Raw genomic sequence first — 26,055 nt, 5'->3', positions numbered from 1 at the left:
CAAAGTAGCTCTATTGGATTGCGATCTGGAGACAGTGGAAGCCAATTGAGTACAGTGAACTCATTGTCATGTTCAAGAAACCAGTCTGAGATGATTTGCGCTTTATGACATGGCACATTGTCCTGCTGGAAATAGCCTTCAGAAGATGGGTACACTGTGATCATAAAGGGATGGTCATCAACAAAATAATATAGGTAGGCTGTGGCATTGACACAAAGCTCAAGTGGTACTAATAGGCCCAAAGTGGGCCAAGAAAATATCCCCCACACCATTACACCACAACCAGTCTGTGCTAATTGTGGCCTCGGTTTCCTGTTCCTAGCTGATAGGAATGGCACCCAGTGTAGTCTTCTGCTGTTGTAGAATATCTGCCTCAAGGTTGGACATGTTGTGCATTCATGATGCTCTTCTTCATCCCTCGGTTGTAACGAGTGGCTTTTTGAGCTACTGTTGCCTTTCTATCAGCTCGAACCAGTCTGACCATTCTCCTCTGATCTCTGGCATCAACAAGGCATTTGTGCCCACAGAACTGCCACTTACTGGATATTTTCTCTTTTTTTGACCATTCTTTGTAAACCTTAGAGATGGTTGGACATGAAAATCCCAGTACATCAGCAGTTTCTGAAATACCCAGACCAGCAACCAACAACCATGCCACGTTCAAAGTCACTTGAATCAACTTTTTTTCCCATTCTGTTGCTAGATTTGAAACTGCAGAAGATCATCTTAACAATCCTGCCATGTAAATTTTGCGTTAATGAGCAATTGGACAGGTGTACCTAATAAAGTGGTTGGTAAGTGTGTGTGTGTGTGTGTGTGTGTGTGTGTGTGTATATTATTATTATTAGATATATACTCTTCATAAGATCTGTGTATCAGCAGGAGACATGGTATTGCATAGTTTTATTATTATCTTTTTTTATTCACCAAGGACCACTGGTTCAGCTAAAAAAATAAATATGTAACACCCTGTTGAAGAAAAAAAAAAGGTACCTATATCTTGGATGGCCTGAGGGCGAGTAAATTAACTGCAAATTGACATTTTAGCGTGAACTATCCCTTTAATACCTACAGGCAAATTCATGACAAAAGACATCAAATAACCCTGCAAAACACAATTCATTTCACAACGGGGCCCAAACAGGCTCAGAACAATTTTTACCTCTTGCTGTGTGACATCTTGGGACCTTTGGATGTGCAAGAGCTTTGCTTCACACATTTTTGCTTTATGGCACATGAAAAAAACTCTTTTTGTCAGGTGGCATGAGAATCACACATCATATGCTGCACTGAATGCACTGAACGATGTTTCCAGCAGACCGATGGGACAGTCCAGGTGTCAAAGGTACTAAAATAAATGCTACAATCGACACTCTAAACATGCACTTCCTCTGAAATCAATTTGCATTTGGGCAAGAACACAAACTATTAAAAAGCTGAAAGTTTGAAAGAAAAGTCTGCTGCCATTTTTCTCTGAACAAGCTTCAAAAAGACTGAATTAAGCGGATTCACTGAATCCAGCGGGTTTTCACTCAAGTCAAAAACTATTTTTAAAAAAAGTCATCGAAAGTAAGTGTTTTTTAGCGTTTGTTAATTTGGTCTATCTTTTATTGACCCTTGTTTTATTTGTAGGTGTGTTTTATACTGTTATTTACGTCAAAGTGATTAATACTAAAAAGCTAGTCTAATGAGCAACTACTTTAATGCAAACGTGATTAAATAAAAAAAGAACTAAATAAATATGTTGATTTAAAAAGTCATAATATTACAATAAATTATATATTTAATGTATTATATTATTATATAATTGACTACAGATTTAATATAATGCAAACTACTTAAAAATGACAATGTTTGTATTATGCAAATATTATTCAACATTTCTGTATAAATTAGTATGGTTAAACAATTAATCACATTAGCTAAATAAACATTTGCATTTACATAAAAAAATGTGTGTACTGTGCATATTTATCAATTCACACATCTGTGTATACATGTATTCACATATTTTGTGTAAATAAAACACTTATTTAGTATATGATTAGTCACTGTTAATCATTGAACATCATTCAATAATTCATTTTCCTTCGGCTTAGTCCCTTTATTTATCAGGTGTAGAATGAACCGCCAACTTATCCAGCATATGCTTTAACCCAGTGGATGCCCTTCCAGCTGCAAATCAGTACTAGGAAATATCCATACACACTCATTCACACTCATACACTATGGCCAATTTAGTTAATTCAATTCGCCTATAGCACATGTCTTTAAACTGTAGGGGAAAAAGAGCACCTGGAGGAAACTTATACAACAGAAATGAAAACTGATCCAGCTGGGACTCAAACCAGTAACCTTCTTGCTGTAAGGTGACAGTGCTAACCACTGAGCCACCGTGCCACCCACAGCACTACTATAAATGTATGACCTCCTGTCAGTGTTAACCACTGAACTTTAAAGATAGTATAAATCTATTAATTAGCTTATATTATATATATTCAGTTCCCGTTTTAATTTTGAAGTTTTGGTAATTGTATTTTTATTATTTGTATTTGTAAATGTATTTTGATAATATTCTTATTAGCTCTTTATATGTATACACTTTTAATTAGTTTAAATTTAATCTTTCTGTTAATAATAATAATAATAATAATAATAATAATAATAATACATTTTATTTGTATAGCACCTTTCCTACATACATGCAACTCAAAGCACTTAGATAAATTAAGAAGCATGCATGTAAATACATATATGCATATATCTACACAATTACACACACACACACACACAATAGTCCTTACATATGCATTCACAAATGTACACTACGGACAATTTAGTTCATCCAATTCACCTATAGTGCAAGTCTTTAGACTGTGGGGGAAACCGGAGCACCCGGAGGAAACTCATGCGAACACGGGGAGAACATGCAAACTCTACACAGAAATGCCGGTCACACTTTACAATAAGGTTCATTAGTTAATGTTACTTAATGCATTTACTTACATGAACAAACAATGAACAATTCATTTACTACTGTTTTTGTTCATTTTAGTTAACATTAGTTAATAGAAATACAGTAGTATTTCCAGCAATCTTCTTGTTGTGAGGCGATTATGCTACCGACTGTGCCACCGTGAGACCTTATTTAATATATGCAATAAATTATTAGATTTAGCTCAAAATAGGTGAGGTAAAATCTAAAATAACACCCAGGTTCTATAAGTCTTTTTTAGATTGTAAACCTAAAGAACACAATTCTGCTTCAATCCACTCTTGCTCAGGATTTTTGACCACAATAAGATTTTCAGTTTTATCTTTATTCAACTTAAAAAAAAATTGCATTCATCCATTGGACATGCAGTTGGACAAATTTTGTATTGCAGCAGTGTCTCTGGGCTCAACAGAAATGAATAACTGTTTGTCATCAGCATAAAGATGATAATTCATGCCACATTTCTGAATTATAATCCCCAAGGGAAGCATATATAATGAAATAAACTTTAACCTAGGACAAATCCTTGAGGAACACTATGTAATGTAAACTATGTCAATACACGTTAAAAAAGACTCAGCTACTTCTGTGCGTTTGTGTGCTGACTTTATGGTCCATGTAATCCATTCATGAGTAGCTTCAGCTGTGTCTGTCTTCAATCATGGTGATCTAGGGCAGGTGTGTGAGTGATGCACGACAGGAGCTTGTAGTCCATTTAATGGCGATTTGTAGTTCTATGCAATATGAATGTTCTCCAGCAATCTATGATGGTTAGATCGCTGGTGATCGTGACAAAAATTCTAGTAGAAATAAAAACTGATGCATTAGCTTTATCTATATGTAATCGCATGCCATTTACTACTTTTAGTAGAGATGTTTCAGTGTTATGACCTTTTCTAAAACTTGACCGATATTTTTCTTGCACTCAATGCTCATTTAAAATTAATTAAGTTGTAGCAATACAACTAAAATCTTACCAAAAAAAAAAAAAATGGAACATTAGAAATTGGTCTTTAATTGTTTAAAACTGTGGAATCCAGATTTGTTTTTGTTTTTTTTAAGTGGCTTTACCACAGCTTTTTTTAAAAGCATTAGGAAACAGTCCTGTCACTAATGAATTATTAAAATAATTCTCAATTAAATCTGATTTTGGTAAAAAGATTTATTTTAAAGCTAAAATTAAAAACCATAAAACTCAATTACTTTCTTTAAGTTCATTAAGTATATGGGAAGTCCACACTAAAAATTGAAATGCATCATTAAATGACACTTAAAATTAATTTCATTTGAACTAACTGCATTCCAGAGTGGCGTAGTGAGGCAATGGGTAGCACTGTCGCCTCACAGCAAGAAGGTCTGAAGTCAAGTAGCTAGAATTATGGATACGTTGGTGGTTCATTCCACTGTGGCAACCTCGGATGAATAAAGGGACCAAGACAAAAATTAATGGATGAATAAATAACTGCATTCCAGTTCCAAAAATCCAAATTTCATTCTATGCTTGCTTCAAATCAAATGAAAGATTGTCTTTATAAATCAGTTCCGAACTACGTGTACTGCAAATGTTTGCTGATCTTCAGCACCTGTCAAAGTTGGTCAGATCAGAGTGTATTTAACTTTAACTCTGATGTGGATTTCCATCTGCATTAGAGCTCGGCGCGTGCCTTGATCCGTGCCGTCCCGCTGTGTTGACTGCAGCATGTGGCAGAGGTCTCTGTGTGCTCTGACCCTCCCTGTGTTTACTGCACTTAACCATCTGGCTGAATCTAAGCAGCAAGGTCAATTCTCACACTCATTCACACTTACATTCCCACTGCAAGTTCACTGTGTGGAGATTTACATGGTGGAAAAACAGAGAGATTACTTCTCTGACACTACAACAGAGTGCTTTTATAAGTACATGTTGTGTTATTTCACGTAAAGGAAAAACATCTGATTTAAATGGTTTTCACTCATTTGATTTTCACACATTTCCCAGAGATGGGTTGCGACTGGAAGGGCATTCGCTACGTAAAGCAGTTGCTGGATAAGTTGGCGGTTCATTCCGCTGTGAATAAGAAAATTAATAAATGAATGAATGATTTTCACACAAAAATCATTTGATTTTGGCATTTCTTTATTTTGCCATAATAGAAAAAAAAATTATGACAAGTTATTGCAATTTAAAATATATATTTTGTTTAATTATTCATTAAATGTGTCAAATGCTCATACAGAAATCATTTTAACAAGCTACTTTGCAGCTCGAAAACATTTATTACTTCTTGTTTAAGTGACGTTGAAAAATATAATTTTGTTTTCTTTTTGTTCCCCATTAAGCACTGCAAATTTAAAATAGAAATTTGAAAGCAGCGGCATTTAAAATATGAAAATATTTAAAATATTATTCAATTTTTTTATATTATTGTAGTTATTGCAACCGTTTTTACAATTACTAGAGTAATGTTGATGTTGACAAATCAAAATATATCATAATACCAAAGTTATCAATTAGGGCTGGCTGAACAATATATTGCTTCAGAATTGATAATGTTGGGCTGCCCTATAATGGAAAAAAAATGAAATTGCAATATTTTCATTCACTGTGCTGTCCTCGCTATATGTGCTGAATATAACTTTACAGCCAGATAAACTCTTCCTTGACATCAAAACTCTGAAGACGATAACTCCTTGTCCACAGGTTTATTGATATTCCAAAGAAAGGTAAAACTGAAATGCACAAAAGGCATAATCAACACTAAGCATGTTGTTGTTAAGATGTATACATTCGCAAAGAAGTACATAAATGAATGTCTTCAAGGCTTTATGTGTTTTCTCTTAAACACACATTCTCTTAAATGTAATATAATCATGTTAAACACACACACAATTCTTAAATCACTTTTTAGCTATACTGAATTGCATGAACTTTCAATGAACTAGACAGAGATTACACTCACTATGTCCCTTAACCATAGTGAAGCAGACAGAAAATAATAGACTTCTAATAATAACTATATAAAAATGACCTAAAGCATCTGAAATAATAGACATTGATTAAAACAGTCAATACATACCCACGATGCTAAAACAAACACAAGATGAATGCAAACGTCACAGAATTAACTCAGGATTGTCTGACTGTGCTGCTCTGTGCAACATGCCTGCTCACTTCCTCATCAGTGCTCACATGGTATGACTCTGTTCTGAAACCTAAGATTCTTAAAGGGGCCACGTCGTAATAATGAAAAACATACATATTCACTCCAGAATAGAAAATAAGTCTACCAAACATTGTGATAACAACACACTCCCCGTCTGATGTTAATAAACATCACTAGATAATTCGAAGTTATTCATCTACTTTAGACTCTGAGGAAAGAAGAAGCACTACCTCTGTAACAGGCCTAAGAAAAAGAGTGGAACCTCCTGGTTTAATGACCTTAACCTCAACCTGACGCACTTTACCATCTTTGCTAGGGAATGATTGTGTTACCAGTCCAAGAGGCCATTCATTCCGTGGTACTTGGCTGTTCTTAAGGAGGACAACACTTCCTGTATTGACATTTGGATGAACGGACTGCCATTTCTTGCGTGGTTGTAGGGTTGGAAGGAATTGCTTACGCCATCTGTCCCAGAATGTGTTGGAAAGGTGTTGAACTTGCCGCCACTGGCACTTGTACAAGTCGGTAACTCCAAACTTGCCTGTAGGTGCAGCAACAGGGTTCACCTTTTGTGTTAAGAGAGCTGCTGGTGTGAGTATGAATGACTCATGGGGGTCTGTTGTCACAGGAACAAGAGGCCTGGCATTGATAATAGCTGTTACCTCTGCCATGAAGGTCACCAGCACCTCATGGGTAAGTTTGTCTTTCAACTGGAGAAACATGGAATCAAGAATTCTCCTTGCCAGACCAATCATTCTTTCCCATGATCCACCACAATGGGAAGCATGCGGAGGATTAAAGGTCCATGTACAACCTTGATCTGACAGATACGTCTTTACAACTTTGCTGTCAATGTTTGAAGGTATCTGTAGCTCTTTACATGCACCTACAAAGTTTGTCCCACGATCGGAGCGAATATGCTTGACAGGTCCACGCACAGCAAGAAAACGTCTAAGAGCATTGATGAAACTGGATGTGTCGAGAGATTCAATAACCTCTATATGAACAGCTCTTATGCTCATGCATGTAAAAATTACGGCCCACCTCTTGCTGTATAGGAGACCACCTCTTGTCCGACGGGAGGAGACATTCCAAGGGCCAAACACATCCAGTCCAACGTTGGTAAAAGGAGGGTCTGCTGAGAGCCGTTCTGCTGGAAGGTTAGCCATTTTTTGGATGCTGAGTGGAGCTCTGAGCCGTCTGCAAGTTACGCATTGGTGTATGATGCTGCTCACCCTTCGTTTTCCACCAATTATCCAAAAACCAGCAGCACGGACCGCTCCTTCCGTAAAGTGACGACCTTGATGCTGAACACGCTCATGGTGATGTCTAATGATCAAAGTGGCAATGTGACTCTTGCCGGGAATTAACAAAGGAGTCTTCTCTCTCTGATTAAGACTTGAAAGGTGGAGACGTCCTCCGACCCTCAGAAGACCTTGCTGATCAATGAATGGATCCAAAGTATGGAGTGGACTGCTCTTTGGTATCCTCTCTTGCCGTTTAATGCATTCAATCTCATGACTGTAAGCCTCTTCTTGTACTGCTCGGAGGATGATGTTTATAGCTCTATCAGATTCTTCCATTGTGAATTCTTTGCAGTAGTGCCAGCCTTTGCAAGAACTGTTTTCCTTCTCTGTTGTTTTAAAATGATGAGCTATGTGGATAAGGCGAGTAATGGCACCAGTTAGTGAATTCCAAGAGGAGAATTTGGCAAACCGTTCAGAACCAAGCTGCTTGGTTAATGCTGTGGTGGTTAGTGTGGACACTAGAGGACGCACATCAGGATCTGAACTTGGATTAACCAGATTGAAAGTGTTCTGAATATCTGGTCCTTGCGTGAGCAGAAAGTTGGGTCCACTTAACCAGTTGGTTTTTTGTAAGTGGGCTGCAGAAACAAAACGTGTTGCGTGGTCTGCTGGGTTTTGTTCAGTAGGAACATATCTCCACTGCTCTGGACTAGAAGACCTTCGGATACGCTGAATGCGGTTACTCACATAAACATAAAAGCGCCTGGTCTCATTACAAATGTACCCAAGAACTACCTTACTGTCCGTGTAGTAGGTTACAGCGTCAAATTGCAAAAACACATAGTTCTCTTCTCATAGCTGTCGATGTCGAAATCTCAGTATAAACCCTGGGAATAGAAAAATTAGCCAGCTCTGACAAGGAAACTCTCCACAAGGTCCAAGCGTCCTCCATCTTTTGTGGCAATGGAGCATCCCAGTCACCGCTCACAGCAGTAAGTTCTCTCAGAATAGCTTTGCCTTGAATTGTGACCGGCGCTACAAACCCAAGGGGATCATAGAGTCTGTTAATAGTGGATAAGACACCTCGACGGGTGTAGGGTTTTACCTCATCACTGACACTAAATCGGAAGCAATCAGAATGGAGGTCCCAATTTAGACCAAGACTACGCTGCATTGGCAGCGTGTCTTCCTCAAAGTCTAGATCTTTCAGATCACATGCATGGTCTGTCGATGGAAAGGCTTCCATGACTTTTTTGCTGTTTGCTGCTATCTTATGTAGTCTCAGATTGGATTTAGACAAAACCTCTTGTGTCTTTTTTAACAAACTGATCGTAGCTTCTACTGTAGGCAAAGACTTGAGACCATCATCCACGTAGAAGTCACGCATCACAAATTGCTTGACCTCAGAGTCGACATGGAAATTGTCAATCTGAACAGACTTATGCAGACAATGTATAGCCACTGCAGGTGAGGGTTTGTTTCCAAAGACATGCACTCTCATGCGGTAATCTACAATGTCTTTGGAAGTGTCATTGTCTTGAAACCAAAGAAAACAAAGAAAATCTCTATCTTCCTCTCTTACCAAAAAACAATAGAACATCTGTTCTATGTCTGCAGTAAAGGCAATTGCTTCTTTTCTGAAGCGCATCATTACCCCTACCAGGGTGTTGTTTAAGTCAGGCCCGGTCAACAGCACATCATTCAGAGATATTGCATTGTGTTGTGCACTCGAATCAAAAACTACTCTGATCTGATTCACTTTCTTTGGATGGTACACTCCAAATATTGGCAGGTACCATTGTTCTTCTTTCTCATCAAGAGGAGGCGCTAACTCGGCATGTCCATTTTTGAATATCTTTTCCATGAACTTGAGAAAGTGTTCTTTCATCATCGGCTTCCTTTCAAAGTTGTGCTTGAGTGATATAAGTCGTTTTAGGGCTTGTATTCTGTTGTTGGGAAGACGAGGACGAGGACTCTTAAAAGGTAATGGAGCTACCCAACTGTTATTTGAATCCTTCCGTAAACCTTCATCCATGATTTTCATGAAAGTTGCATCCTGAATTGAAGGAGCCACTTGATTGTCCTCTTTGGTTCTCTGAAACACATTGTCTCCTAGACAGTCAACATCACAGGTGAATTTAGCTTCCGGGTATGTTGGGCAGTGGTTAGCAATTTGAAAGTCTTTGCATGTTTCCTTAACATGGAAAACATTTGGACATGGTTTAAAGAGAGTTGGACGTTCTGGTTCTACAGTGTTTGTGTGGAATGTGCTGATTGTCAGAGGTTTGTGGACATTCCCTAAACATACATTACCTACTATAACCCATCCCAGATCCAACTTCTGTGCATAAGGCAAATTGTGTGGGCCATTCACTTGTTTACGGACTTTGTGGACCCGTATAACATCTCGACCTAAGAGAAGCATGATTGGGGCTTTTGGGTCTAGTTCTGGAATGAAGTGCGCCATAGACTTTAGGTGTGTGTGACTGCGAGCAACATCAGGGGTTGGGATCTCATCTCTATTATTAGGAATATCATTGCATTCTATCAAGCTTGGCAGTGAAATGCAAACAGTTCCATCTAGAGACTCTACTTCATAGCCACTGGCCCGTCTTCCTGCTGACTCCTTCACTCCTGCGCATGTTCTCAATATGTAAGGAGCACAAGGACTTTGGTCACTGAAAACTTCAAAAAACTGTGAACGAACCAGAGACCTGTTACTCTGTTCATCCAAGATTGCATATACTTTTACTGCTTTGTCTTTTTGGCCAGCTGGAAATACCTTTACAAGGCATACTTTTGAGCACGATCGGTCTGTTTGATTTTCCCCACAGACTTCTGTGCATTTGCTGTCGACTTGAGATTGAGATGAGGGTTGCTCTCCCTCCCCGCCATGCTTTGTGGCAGGGTTTGACTCTTTCCAGGATGCATGTCCAGGGTGGAGTACCGTGTTGTGTCCTTCACTTTTGCATTCAGAGCATTGAACTTTAGTTTTACAGTTCTTTGCGATATGCGTTGTTGAAGAGCAGCATTTAAAGCATACATTATGCTCCCTCAAAAATGCCTTCCGAGCATCAGTAGACTTCTCTAAAAAGACACGGCATTTGTTAAGAGGGTGTGGTCTTTTGTGGATGAGACACAGTTTCTCACAGTCATCAGATTGCTTATAAAGCCCGCCAGTATCAGCACAGTCTCCGTAAGATACTGCTGTCTTGTGTACAAAGATTTCGTGTTGTTTACTGCTCTTCCAAGCTGCCTTCTCTACTTTAGGAGCTGTGTCTATGTAAGAGACAAAGCTGAAGCTCGGATCATTTCCAATATCTGCCTCCTGGCTAACAAAGTCTACAAAGTAAGCAAATGGAGGATATGGAACTTGATTGTGTCGCTTATAGGCTGCACCAACTGATGCCCACTTTTCTTGCAGACGAAATGGTAACTTCTGTATTATTGGATAGATGCCTCTTGCAGTGTCTAAGAGAACAAGACCAGGTAAGTCTCCTTCAGCCTTAGCAGACTGCAACTCCATTAGCAGATCACTCAATTTTGACAATTTTGAATAATCTCGATTGGCTATTTTAGGAAAAGCATCGATTCGTTTGAATAGAGCATGTTCTATTATTTCTGCTGAGCCATATGTTTGATCAAGTCTGTCCCATGCCATCGCCAGCCCAGCTTGTGGGTGATTAATATGTATTGCTCTTATCTGTTCCACTTGCTCGGCTGACTCTTTGCCTAACCACTTCAACAGGAGATCCATTTCTTCACTTGGAGTCAGATTTAAATCAAAAGTTGCATTTTGAAAAGATCGTTTCCAGGCTCTGTAATTCTGGGGTTTGTCGTTAAACTGTAGTAAGCCTGTTGAAACAAGCTCTCGACGAGCCAGATATCTTACAAAGTCGTTCATGTTTGAACTGCAATCATTTGAATTTTGAAACATGGGGTATTCAGAGTTCAGAGGATTAGACGTATTGATGTTATTTTGTGATCCGAATTGCTGCGAAGGAGTCGGATATGTGTTTGCAGGTGATGTTACAGAGTGTTTTAAGGTGGTATCAGGTAGTTGAAAAGAGACACTGTTGTGTCGTAAAAGGAAAGGCTTGGCTTCAGGTTTTAGCTGTGAACCTGAAATACTGTAACTTGTACTTGGTTCTATTTTCGCAGGAACATCACACAGTTGTAGATCCTTGTCTAGATTTTTGGTTTGGTCGATAACATATTGTTCTGTTCGCTGTGTGGTTTCCAAGGGAACAGAGTTCAAACTTAGCTTGCAACTGTGTTTTTCAGAATGCTCATCAATGGCAGCTTCAAGAGCCTCTGCTTCTGCAACAGCTGCAGCTACCTCTTTTTTCTGCTGCAGCATTTCCATAGATGCCTCAACTTTGGCTTTTTGTAGCTTTAAATTAACCTCTTCTTCAGCGAAAGTAAGTCGAGCTTTTGCTGCCTCTGCTCTTGCTCTTGCCTTAGCAGCTGCTGATCCAGTTGACGATGTATTGGATCGTGCTGAAGAACATGAAGCGCATGAGCGCGTCTTTAATGACGATGTTTCTGTTGTCATGGCTCCAGCAACACATCTGTTAATTGATTACTAGCTGGGTGTGACGATTATTTGCCTTTGTTGCCACTTGCAGTTGTAAGGCCGTGGTTTTACTGTGCTGTCCTCGCTATATGTGCTGAATATAACTTTACAGCCAGATAAACTCTTCCTTGACATCAAAACTCTGAAGACGATAACTCCTTGTCCACAGGTTTATTGATATTCCAAAGAAAGGTAAAACTGAAATGCACAAAAGGCATAATCAACACTAAGCATGTTGTTGTTAAGATGTATACATTCGCAAAGAAGTACATAAATGAATGTCTTCAAGGCTTTATGTGTTTTCTCTTAAACACACATTCTCTTAAATGTAATATAATCATGTTAAACACACACACAATTCTTAAATCACTTTTTAACTATACTGAATTGCATGAACTTTCAATGAACTAGACAGAGATTACACTCACTATGTCCCTTAACCATAGTGAAGCAGACAGAAAATAATAGACTTCTAATAATAACTATATAAAAATGACCTAAAGCATCTGAAATAATAGACATTGATTAAAACAGTCAATACATACCCACGATGCTAAAACAAACACAAGATGAATGCAAACGTCACAGAATTAACTCAGGATTGTCTGACTGTGCTGCTCTGTGCAACATGCCTGCTCACTTCCTCATCAGTGCTCACATGGTATGACTCTGTTCTGAAACCTAAGATTCTTAAAGGGGCCACGTCGTAATAATGAAAAACATACATATTCACTCCAGAATAGAAAATAAGTCTACCAAACATTGTGATAACAACACATTCACTACGATATATTATGCGTAATTTAAAACATATTTTTTTGGATTTGGATAATTCTGAAGGGGAGCATCTCTGCATAAAACATATTTAAAAAATGACAAGCATAGTTAAATACAACAGACAAAAGATGCAAATAAACAATAATTTATGATTATTGAGGAGTTAATTTAAAAGCAGAAATTAAATAATCACTGTATAATAACAATAATAACACATTAATAATAATAATAATATAAAAATAATGATGATAATGATGATGATGATGATAATAACACTATCGCTGTATTTGAGTAAACAATTATATAATGTTCAATTAGTCTTTACGTCACAAACGTTTCATTTATTGAGCACAAATGGCTCAAGTTTGCCCTTACAGTCTGGCCTTAAAAAATATGCAAATAATAAACTTCCTTTCTAAGGGTAACATGTTTCATTACTCCACTTGTCTGGAGTAGCTATAACTACTAATCTATTATCAACTATAATCCCAACTGTATTGCATATCCCTGCGATGTGACTATTGCAGACTCACACGTTGATGCTGAAACTATATTTTGTGCGGCCCTATCCCAATGTGATCGATAGTCACATTTCAAGAAATGCAATGTTGAGTTTCTACTATTATTTATCATTTGCATGTGTTTTTGAGGCCAGTGACTGTTTAATCATTTTATTTTAAAAGCATTCATTCATAAACATCTTGACACACCTATGGGATCATTTGCCGAGACTGTGTTTTAAAAGTAACACTGTAATGCTGTAAATAATGTTCAATTTCTTGCACAATTATTTTGCTTCATAAGAGCTTAAAGTATCATCAGGAGCAACCATGTATACATTTAGCTTTGCCTGAATTAGTTCTCTTAAGACTTTTACTAAGACTGTTAAAGACGACTTTTAAAGTGCCAGCAGTCACTATAAGTCACCAACATCTCAGAGAGGATTAGGGTTAGGAATATAACAGCAAATTTAAATTTTTGGGTGATCCAGCCCTTTAAAAAGTAAAGACAACACACTTAAAAACACACAGCCAGCAAAGCATTAAGTGCGAACCACAGATACCTTCAATCCAAAAGTTTAAAATTAGCCCTTGAAATCCAGTGGTTCAGGACAATAACCCGAAATCAAATCAACCCAGCTATTCCCAAATGACGAGATCGAGTTTCCACCATTGGATTTGGCACCGCTAGCAGGAGGGAGCTCAGGTAACCTTCCTCATTACATTAACAGACACGACCAGTCTGCCCTGTAACTTATACATTATGCAAAGTGACAAGCATATTTGTTTGGGCCACATGGGATTGATATGCGTGTAGACAAAATTGCTCTCGCTCAAGCCGAGACAGTATTTATAATTCATATCCTCTTGCTGTTTTACACCAACAAAAGCAGAATGAGATTTTTAGTGCTCGGAATTAGATGAGGTCTAAAATCAACATTATGCGAGACCCATTCAGTATACAAGAGAGGAAGGATTATTGGTGGAAGACGATTATAGAATTGAAGCAACGTTTTTGTTTCCGCTCCATTAAAGGCGTTGCGGTTTAGTCCACGCTAAAAACCTCAATTATCTTGTTGTCAGCGCCAGCCCACGAGGAAGCAATACGCTCTTTACAGATGAAGGGTCGACATAAGCTCATAAGCATTTTATTCTTGTTGTGAATCCCATAATGCATATTTAATATCAAAAAATGCTGCAAAATGTACATTCACACTAATAAATCCATATAACTGCTCTTAGAAAAGCAGCAGGGTGTGTATTACTGTTGGACTCGCTGAATCTACGCTCACAGCTAAAGCCCCTCAAGCTATCATTAGCTTTTCATTGTTATATTAAAACTGGTAAAAAGCGTGAAATGGTGAAAATGAAGAATGCATAATTCTTAAATATTGTAATATTTAATTGCTGTATCTAAAAGGCTGATATTCCTATCTTGGTTCGCTCACAGCTTGGTTTTCAAGCTGAGATCTTAATCCTGAACAAGCAGTTCAAGAAGACTGTCTATACAGCTCAATACATTTCTTTCCCATATTGGCATTTTTCCAATTGGAACTGGAAGCTGGATCAGGCCGTATTGATTTGACCTTTTTCTAATAGGCAGTTTCCTTTAGTTTGCAACAGTTTTACAAAAACAATAGTTCAGAAAGTCATTCCTGGACAAACTACACACACTCACTGCATATGCCTGTGTATTTTGACCAAAGCCCAACCCCAATTCTATTTCTTTTTTACCCCTATACCTTCCCCTTGGCCCTTGAAACTTTTATATTTTACCCGTAAAAAATGGGACAACACCTGTACACGTCATATAATGTAGCAACAAGCTCGTAACTGTACTGTGTATTTACACCATGGCGATTTTAATCCATACGAAAAGTATATTAAGAATATCAGAGTAAATTAAGAGTTTCTGAGTGTCATTGAGTTACAGATGTGAACGTATGTTGCAGGACTACTATACAAGAGTTATTATTATGGATTATAGATAGCATAATTTCATAATAAAAGTTTTTATCTTTTTTTATGGTAAAACACAAATGGCATTATGATTAAAACAGCGGTTCTCAATTTTTTTTTACCAAGTACCACCTCAGAAAATGTCTCTCCAAGTACCACCATAATGACCAGTATTGAAATACAGTAATGAAGTAGGCCTAATAAAGCATTTAAGCTAATTCCGTGATTTGGTGCGAATGAGATCACAAGTGAACAGTGAAGTTAGTGGTAACCACGTACCGATCACAGATTTTCAAGCAGACTCGGGTACAGTTCAGGGTTCCTCTATCTATGCTTACGGATACTAACTTTAATAATGTTCTATTTTAAGCTTCGAGCGTGGCAATGTTGCTTGGGTCTACATTCTGTCTCGCGCCATTTGAATCCCATCCAAATTAATTAGTCTAAATCTGAGGTAAACCAAAAGCCACAAGCATTATTTTACATAACTACGAGCACACATTTTAACACATTTGTAATAATTATTTTACCAATGATGCAGCATGGGGAAATTCCTGAGTTTGCAGTAACTGAAATGCCAACACATCAGCACTGGTCTGCAGAAGGACTTCTTTTGCGTGTGTTTTCTTCGCAGGTGCCGCACGCCTCTGACTCTGCGCCAAGCAGATTGATTTTTAACATCTGATGACGCGATGCACTAAAGTAAACATTCTGAGCACGCTGGTGTGAACCCAAGCTTCAGAGAACAGCCAATGCTGTCTGATCACATCAATGTTATCATACTCGTCAAAGAGTTAAAAGAGTGTTCATTTTATTATTTTACTATTCAGCGATTCTTCCATGTAGCACTGTAAGGAAGCATGTGTAGCACAGTTTGAGAACCATTGTATCAAAAAAATATGCTTGTTTGTTGTAAAACTTCCAAAAAATGACAAAAAAATACTAATTTGTGCATCTCCTGACTTTTGTGTGCTGCCGTTGTAGAAGGTGTACTCTGGGAAATTTTTGTAAATATCGATTTTGAGTGTGGTCCATAAAATTATCAATTTCAAGGGCTATCTAACCCTTCCCTTTAACCCTATGCCTTCCAGCTAAAGATTATTGGGGCACCCTTACCCCTTCACGGGAATGCACAAAACGAGGTGTAAGAGGAAGGGCTAAGAGGTAGAATTGGGATTGGGCCAAAATATTTCACTATAAAAAACAAAGCAAACCTGATGTTTTACCAATGAATTATTCATTCGAGTGCTCTTCAAAGCATAACATTTGACTTTTGTTTTCCCAGTGTTTGACATCAGAGACACTAATGAAATTTTAATATCCTTCTTTATTTAAGGATTTAGATAATTTAACCTTTAAATCAATTGTGGACATTTTTTAAAAGTGTCTCTTTTTTGTGTTTTTATCTTCCCCATAAATTTGAATATCAAATCCGAGAGCAGCGATGGCTCTTGATTAAGTGGTCAGTTAAACACATTCAAGTGACACTCTGCCAGACAAACAATTCACTGTACATCAGTGACTGATTGAAGCCTTTGGAGTAATTGCATGTCTGCAAATGGAAATGTGATGAGTAGAAATTAAGACACTAACATTACGTTTTTGTTATGGCTCAAATTACGGTTCTTTCAAATTTACCAGCACCGTTTTCAATCCTGAAAACCTTTTTATGGCCATGTGAGAACTGGAATGATTGCACAGTAATTACCGATTTGAAATATGGTCAAGAACAAAACGACGGTAGAGTTGTTTCGGTGAATGGCTTATCAATGAAGAAAACCCACGCATTATTAGAGACAGACTGACTCTAGTGTCTAGTGGTGTTGTCATCCTCAGTTGTTAACTTTTAAGCCCTCAGTTCATACATTGGCCCTTTGCCACTCTAATGTCTGCTTTAATAATTTTCTCCCCTTCACATGGGTAGATTACGGTCTAATTGGCACACACTGGGCCGCATTCCATATAATAGTAGATTGTAGCCTGTTCTCAAAAACTCCCACTCACCCATGAAAATTCTCTCGTGGGAATCTCACACAGGACTTGTCCTTTCAGTACATCCACATTAAACCTGAGAACGAGTCTCCATCTGTGAGATTCTTTCAAGCACAAAGTAATGAGCTTCTACTCTGTGTAGCCATGCCGAAAATGAGCCATCATCTCTATGCCCCAGTGGAACGTGAGCAGCTCCCATTGTCTCCAAGACCTTGTGCTCAAAGACCATCCATCCTGTATCCAGCAACTCTCCCAGATTTCATCAATGGAAAATACAGTGGTTCTTAGCAGTGATCTAGAAAGTCTTAACCTAAGCTAGTTATTAAGTTTGGTGAGAGTTCTAGTGGCAGGACATAACACTTTTCTTTCATATTGCAATAAGAAGTTGATACATGCAATATATAGAGTCACACATACTGAATTCAAGCTACACTCCAAGCAGTTGCAAGACCAAGTTAGTGCAAAATAACCGGTATATCCAATAAAGGGACATATAAAGAGCCAAAGACAGACAGTCCATCCATCTTCAATCCAGAAACTCAGATTTCATCATTGGACCTAGTGCCCTCAGCAGGGCTGTAGAAGGTATCAATTCAGTAGCCAGTTATTAAGTTCCTTCAGAACAATTCTTAGTGATCTCCAAAAGTTGGAAGGATAAAATAGTTTCTCCTCTGAAGTTATACAGTATGTTAATGTATGTGATGCAAATATGAAGCATGCACTCTATTTGACAAAAGTCTTTCTGTCAATCCCAGTTGTAAGAACAACCAATAATGACTTCTAGTTAAATATTTTGAAAAGTGGTAGATGGTAGATTTTTCAGATGAATCATCTGTTGAATGGCATCCTAACTAAGGGCGTAACAACTGTCACTTTTAGCGAAAGATCAATTAGGAACAGGTGATTAGTAATTTTATGAACGTAAACTTTAGGATCTCATACAGACCCCACCCCCCACCCCTTGACTTTTAAAAGGTCCACTACGCCCCTGATCCCAACCATCACAAATAGAAGACCAATTGGAACCTGCATGGACCCAAGATTCACAGAAATTGATCAAGTTTAGTGATGGAAAAATCACGGTTTGGGTTTACATTCAGTATGGCATGCAAGATCTGCAGAGAGGATGGCAACATCAACAGTCTGATGTATCAAAACATACGTGTTGCTCATTACATCACAAACCACAGGAGAGGGCCTTTTTTTTCAGCAAGATAGCGCTCCTTCTCATACCTCAGCCTCCACATCGAAATTCCTGAAAGCAAAGAAGGTCAAGGGGCTCAAGGATTGGCCAGCGCAGTCATCAGACTTGAACATTATTGGGCATGGCTGGGGTAAGATGAAGGAGGAGGTATTGAGGATGAAGCCAAACAATCTTGATGAACTCTGACAGTCCTGCAAGAATGCTTTCTTTGCCATTCCAGATGACTCATCAATAAAGTTATTAATAAAGTAATTGCTGAGATGTATGGATGCAGTCGTGCAAGCTCATGGGAGTCATACACAATATTCATTATTTTCTTACTGCATCATGACTTTATATTCTATACTGTACATTATTTTTTTTAAGTGACAAGACTTTTGTAAAAGCAAAGTCAGACCTTCCCGTCCTAATTAAATAATTTAAAATCAAGACATGATCCTTGCAATCAGCAGTTGCAAAGTCTTGTAAGGGCACAATGACAAAGCTGGTGCACAATAAACCAATAGGTCCGATAAACAGCCAAGGGAACTAGAGCTGTCAATGACTCCAAGACATGCAGACTATCCATCTTTACATCTAACAACTAGGATTTCATCACTGCACTAGATCCTTGTCCTCACCAGGGAAGTAGAAGGTATCAATTCAAAAGCTGGTTATAAAGATTTTTCTGAACAAAAATAAATGAGCTCTAAAAGTTGGATGGAAATAACTTTTGATTTTCTCTGCATTACCATGTGTATTAAATGCCAATGCATGCATTGCAAATATGGATTGTGTACTACCATATTCAGAGAGCTGTAACATTGCAAAGTATGTTAAGGATACCCTTAAGCAGTTGCAAATGTGCTCAGGGACAATACCAATGACAAAGCTGGTGCACAATAACTGATATGTCCAAGAAAAGCATGAGATACTTCCAACTAGTGCTATCACTATCTCCAAGAGACACAGTCAATCCATCTTCGATCCGGCAACTCACATTTCATCACTGGAGATTGTTATGCTCACCAGGGACCAAGAAGGCCTCAACCCAGAAACCAGTTATAAATTTCAGAATGAGTTTCAGAAGTTGGCTGAAAATAACGTTCTTCCTTTCCTCCTTAGCATTAAAGCAATGGGTCAATATGTGCAATGACAGGACAAATTGTTTACCACCAGATTCGAGGAACTGTAATACAGTCAAGCATATTCAGGCAATGTCATTAGAAGCTGCAACTTTTCTCTGGGACAATATTAATGACCAATTGGTCCAGAGAGAGGTAGGTGCACTCATTGTCTCCAAGATCCCATTTATTCTGGATCAAGCAACTCTTCCTTACTGCATCATTGGATTGGACCAGGTCTTCCCTATGGACTTTAAAAGTTTAAACACAAAAGACAGTCCTTGAGAGACTATTTAAAAAGAAGTTGGCCAGTCATAATTGTTTTTTTTTTCTCTGCCAATTACAATATACAGTTTATTAGTCAATGCATTGACGCGGCAGACAAATTGCATACTATCAGATTCAGAGACCTGTAATATAAATCAACACCACAAGCAGTTTCAACTTCTAGAATAAACAATATCATTGACAAAGATGGTGCACAATAATAAAACGTGCCCAATAAATAGACTTTAAAACATTCCAATCCATCCTGAATTCAGCAACCTTGATTGTATCTCTGCACTAGTTTGCTGACACTCCCAGGTATCCAGAAGGTCTCAACCCAGAAGCAAATTAGTTCCATGAGAACCAATCTAACTGTTGTGCAGTATACAAACTTGCAATGCAAAGACTAATAGCATACTACCAGTTTCAGAGAGCTATAATATAGTTGAGCATATTTAGGCAATGCCACAAGCAGTTGCATCTTCTCTCAGGGACAATCCCTGTGACAAAGTTGGAGCACAATAACCAATGTGTCCAATAAAAGGAGAAGGCACTTCCAACTAGGCGCTCCAAATGATTTATGGACTGCAATCGTAGGTCCATGTTGGGAAATCAGGATTCCCTTGCCAAGAACATTGTGTTCTGGTTCAATACCAGCTGGAGACTGCATTATGGCCGCTATCTCTTAAACAAAAAAAAAAAAAAAAAAAAAAAAAAAGATCCGATTGTGATTTATATACGTGAAGGTGCAGATGGCAGGACTGTAGATCCTCAAAATTACCTGTGTTTACAGGACATACTTTCAGCTAACCCAGAGCATTGCTTACAGTAGATATGCCTGTTTCTATCAGAGAATGTTTTTTGTTAGCATTCAAAGCCTTTGTGTTGATCTTTTTTTTTTTTCCCCATTACATCTCAATGAAACCACAATGCATAAATCAGATGAATGAAGGCTACTACAAAGGTCCTGAACCAGAAGTGCTGGCAGCAACAAAAAGAGAAAGAAAAGCCTTTTCTTTTTGCAAAGCCAAGCTTGTCATGCTTTTGGGTCACATTATGAATCCATTCCGTTGAAGAAAGAGAGAAAAAGGCTTTCCCAATTCGCTACAAACATAAACAAGCCAACTCCGGAGAAAACGAAGGCACGTTGTGGCCCTGAAGATAAAGTTAAATCAATCTCGCCAATGCAAGTGTAATGGAAAAAGACAGTTTAAAGGTTTGGAATAATCACAGATGTCATGAGTTATTTTTCACTTCGGTGGAACATTGTGTTGCCTTGGAAAATAAAGAGTGGAGACGTCTTGATGATAGAACAAGCGGCTGCTGATGAATGGACCAGGCAGACTACAGCTCGAGATAGGAGGCCAGAGAAAATGTCAGAGACCATATGGAATACAAGATGTAGCAATACTTCAATAAAAAAAGTTGCAAGAATGTAGTGCTCTGTATATCTCAGTCTAAATGAGACAATGCTTTAAAGTGGAAATTTAAAAGGACAGTTTGTACAAAAACAACAATTATTCTGTTTACTCACAAACCTTTGTTTTTTTTTGTTTTTTGTTTTTTCTAGAGAACACAAAACAAGATTTTTTGACTAATATATTTATTTTTTCTTTTGAATAAAAGTAAATGTGGTCTATAAAAATACCACTGTATGGACAACATTTTTCAGAGTATCTTTTTGTGCGTTTCACAAATGAAAAGGGTAGGGTATTGAAACCCAGTGCCATTATGGCACCGGTACCTATGTGACCAGTACCTATGTGTTTTCTGGAAAGAGAAGTTATAACATTACTGGTAATTTCTCAGAACGCTACTCTGTGAGAACGAAGAAGGAACATTTCTGGACAGAGTGCGTTCACGTTTAGAGTGCTCTGACGTGAGACGTCTACTGCAATCAGAACATTCAGGCACATTCAAGTTTGTGCTGATTATAAAAATAAAACCCTTTGCATACTTTTCCTGCTAGACAGGCCCGTGCAGAGACTGTCCAAAGGGCATGTACAGGTTAATTTTTTTGAAAAGTGGGGGGGGGGGGTTGTTGTTGTTGTTGCGCACATACTGTAAAGCGGGGGGGTGGGGAGCGTGCGTACTCAAGAGCGGTGTTGTCGCGTACCTACTGAAGGGCGGTAGGGGGAGGGGTGTGTGTCGCGGGGGCACTTTTGATCATTTTGGAAGGGCACTTTCTATCCAAGACTAAAAAGGGCATGTGCACTGCACAGGTTGAGCCCTATGTGTGCACGTGCCTGCTGCTAGAAGTTAGTCAAATAATGTTTCGATGTTTCTTATTAATACCAACTGTGGAAAATATTATCACAAAAATGCTTATGATAAATCGCCGTGAGCTTACCTGAAAGCCCTGCACTCAGCTGCGTGAAAGTGTTCCCCCTTAAGTTTACATCGAAGTTGTTCACAATACTTGTCCATCCACAGAATTTGTAGTCAAATGTGTAAACATTTAGCTGTGGTTGGCGCTTCTGCCTTTAGATGTCTCTGGGACAAAACAGCTGAATGAATGCTAAAGCGTTAAATAAAAGTGAAATCATCAACAGTAGCCCGACCCCTATTATGTTTACAAATACAGGCACAGCCATTTAGAGGCCATTTCTGGTTATTGATGTCAGAATTTATTTGCATTTTGGCATGGATGTATTCCGTAATGTACTTGTCTATGTGAACATCGCTTTTTTGAAATTACCGGTAAAGTCTTTCCGGACATTTTTCAGGTATTTACCATTATCACTGTGTGAAAGACGCTAATGAATCAATATATTTCACAATGTTTATATGGAATACTCCTGGCATACTTGATTTTGATCAGTCAATCATAGTTTCCAGCAGTCAAAAATTTCTAAAAAAAAATTTTCCAACCCAAATGTTTCATGCCTATACGTTTATGTATAGTGAAGGGACCATGTAAACAGTGTAATGATGTACAATCAGCCCTTCATTACAGCAAAATCCCCCCTTTAAAACCTCAAAGCTCTAAATAACAGCACCATCATCCTTTCAATTTCATTTCCTTTAAACCTATTCCTTTAGTGAATCTGTAACTAAAACAACACAAGCGGCGTGTGCCAACAACATTATCAGCAATTCATTCTTAAAGAATTTGTCCGCTATATCCTTTTCATGTGTCAAGTGAAATGGCACCATAAGACCATTGCTGCGGCACTAATAGTCATGGATAATCAACACTCCTCCTCACTCTCACACACACACCTCCATCCCCTCTTACCGCATTCAGTGTGCAAATCCTCTGATTGAATGATTAGCACTAAGAGGGACAGGCTTCGCTTTATTGCAGATGTAAGCAGTCCATCAGAGAAACAGCTCATTAGAAATCTATTTAGTGTGTATGGCTTTAATCACAAGGTCGACTTTTTTAAATCTCTCCAACATGCATTTCAGGACCTTTTCCTAAGCTATTGATGTGATGTCATATGCTAACCAAATCTGAGTAGATCAAATCATGTCTTTTTTTTAACTCATTGTTGAACAAACAGGACTGATCAGAGTCCAACATAATGAAATACATAATCATGCAAAAATCCAATCTGATAATCTCTGGTTAAATTTGAGTACACAGGGATGTGTGTGATTTCTTTCTTGTGGGCTTTTTAATGTCTGTGTATATTGATCCAAAAGTGGAGTCCACTGTTGAAGTGATAATTTGCTTTGTCCTTTAATAAGCAGAGGGTGGATACAAAAAAAAAAAAAATCACCCAATCATTTAATAAACTGGCCAAACTCATTGTATTTTTTCCGGTTGTCAAATGGTAACCTTAGACTGCAAACTACCAAGGGACTATTGAGATCATCTATTGTAATAGTGGGTTGATAGTAGGGCTTCACAATATGTCGCAAATGTATTGTCATGATAATACTATATGCAATAGTAGATGTGTAATAAATGACAATGATTGTTTATCTAAATGTCAGATAAAAAAGAGAGGAAAAAAAGACAGAATAATATATTCAATATCAGAATGTCAGAGTCAGAATATCTGCAGAGGTTTTTACTCTGTCATAGTGTTTCAAAGACTAAATGTTTGCACCTTGCTCTTAGTCTCAATTAGATTTAATTAAATGTGACAATTATATTTGACCTGTTTATTATAATATATCCCAGAAATGATCAGATGTGCTCCAACGTTAGGCATATTCAAACCAAGACTTAAAAACACATTTGTTTAGCAGAGCCTTTACTGAATGAGCACTGTGCTACTGTACATCCGACAGATCGCACTATAACATCTTTCTTTTCATTTTTTTATTCCTTTAAAATCTGTTTTTAACATATTTGAATCTGTTTTAATATTTTTTGCTTTTTATATCTTACACTTGTTTCTTTTATTCGTGTTAATGTAAAGCACTGTGAATTATCATTGTGTATGAAATGTGCTACACTGTTAAAAAAAATAAATTAAAACAATTTTTTTTTCTCTTCAACAAGTGATTGAAAAAAGTGAAATAATGGCCAATTAAATTACAGAAATTTTAACGTGAAAAATTGGACGTTAAATTACAGAAATATAACATAAAATAATAACCATTAAATTACAGAAAATTAATGTAAAATAATGGACAAAAAATACAGAAATTTAACATAAAATAATGTAAGGTAAATTACAGAAATTTTACGTGAAATAATGGACATTAAATTACAGAAATTTTACGTAAAATAATGGACATAAAATTACAGAAATTTTCATAAACATAATGGATGGTAAGTTACAGAAATTTATCGTAAAATACTGACCATTAAATTACAGAAATTAAGCAAAATAACAGACATTAAATTACAGAAATATATCGTAATATACTGACCACTAAATTACAGAAATTAAACAAAATAATAAACGTTAAATTACAGAAATTTATTGTAAAAAATGGACGTTAAAATACAAAAATTGTATGTAAAATAATGGACGTTAAATTACAGAACTTTAAGGTAAAATAATCCATGTTAAATGACAGAAATTTTACGTAAAAATGGATGTAAAATTACAGAAATTTAATGTAAACTAATGGAAGTTAAATTACAGAAATTTAATGTAAAATAATGGATGTTAAATTACAGAAATTTTATTTAAAATAATGGACATTAAATTACAGAAATTTAGGGTAAAATAATCCATGTTAAATGACAGAAATTTAACGTAACAATGGACGTTAAATTACAGAAATTTAATGTAAAATAATGGCCATTAAATTACAGAATTTTAACATAAAATAAAGGACATAAAATTACAGAAATTTAATGTAAAATAAGAAGCATTAAATTACAGAAATTTACTGTCAAATAATGGACGTTAAATTTCAGAAATTTAATACAAAATAATGAGCATTAAATTAGAGAAATTTAATGTCGAACAATGGATGGTAAATTACAGAAATTTCTTTAAATTGAAATTTCTGGTAGATTTCTGTCATTTAAAGTCTGCTATTTTATGGTTAATTTCTGTAAATTAATGGCCGTTATTTTACTTTGTTTTTTTTTCAAGCCCCCCTAACCGCTGGAAAAAAAAAAAAAAAAAAAAAACATAAGATAATGGATTTTTTTACGGTGTATATAAATAAACTTGGCTCACCTCACCTTGCCAAACATCATTAAATATATAAATGATAAAAAAAAAAACAGCATTTTTGAGAAATGGGAAATGTTATTGTATAATATATATTGCTATCGCAATCCAATGCAACGATATCACATATTATTTATTCCATATGTAAATGAGAATTAATTTCCATATTAGATATATAAACTTAATAATAAATATAAATATGATAAAATATGTAGCATTTGTTGTACCTTTTTTGACTTTTTGTTTCTCATTTTTCAAAATAGCAAAACTTGATGCAGGTGCAACAGACATTTATGTTATACACCTAGCTACATATTATTCACGCTCAAATATTAATTTAAGGTTTGACATTGAGACCATATTACTCTATTATAGCTATGAGCTGCATGCTAAAACAGGGAACTGCAAACCAAAAGCAAAAAATACTTGTGGGGCGGGAAGGTAGCTCCGTGGCTATGACTGTCACCTCAGCAAGAAGGTCACTGGTTCGGGTCCTGGCTGGGCAGTTAACTTTTCTATGTGGAGTTTGCATGTTCTCTTCGTGTTGTTGTACGTTTCCTTCACATGCTCTGCTTTCCCCCACATTCCAAAGACATGCTCTATTGGTGAATTGAATAAACTAAATTGGCTGTAGTGTGTGAATGCGAGAGTGTATGGGTTTTCCCCAGTACTGGGTTGTGGCTGGAAGGGCATCCACTGCATAA

The 26,055-nt window shown here is 37.2% G+C and overlaps 2 protein-coding genes across 15 annotated transcripts in view; both read right to left on the bottom strand.

Annotated features, from left to right (window-relative positions):
* Nucleotides 1-26,055, bottom strand: part of cntn6 (contactin 6) — a 195,345-nt gene that overhangs the window by 153,154 nt on the left and 16,136 nt on the right. The gene's annotated exons all lie outside the window — the stretch shown is intronic.
* LOC148679695 (uncharacterized) lies at nucleotides 8,205-12,607 on the bottom strand. Its single transcript, XM_088651036.1, has 2 exons — nucleotides 12,507-12,607; nucleotides 8,205-12,159 (listed from the first exon to the last, which is right to left on the bottom strand). The coding sequence occupies exon 2, from the start codon at nucleotides 11,938-11,940 to the stop codon at nucleotides 8,209-8,211; it is 3,732 nt and encodes a 1,243-aa protein (XP_088507162.1). The 5' UTR covers nucleotides 11,941-12,159; nucleotides 12,507-12,607; the 3' UTR covers nucleotides 8,205-8,208.

The sequence above is a fragment of the Danio rerio genome, chromosome 6, assembly GCF_052040795.2.
Source record: "Danio rerio strain M-AB ecotype USA chromosome 6, GRCz13ab, whole genome shotgun sequence".
NCBI classification, from domain to species: domain Eukaryota; kingdom Metazoa; phylum Chordata; class Actinopteri; order Cypriniformes; family Danionidae; genus Danio; species Danio rerio.
Note: the sequence above shows the minus strand (reverse complement) of the source record. Positions and strands in the feature narration are given on the sequence as shown.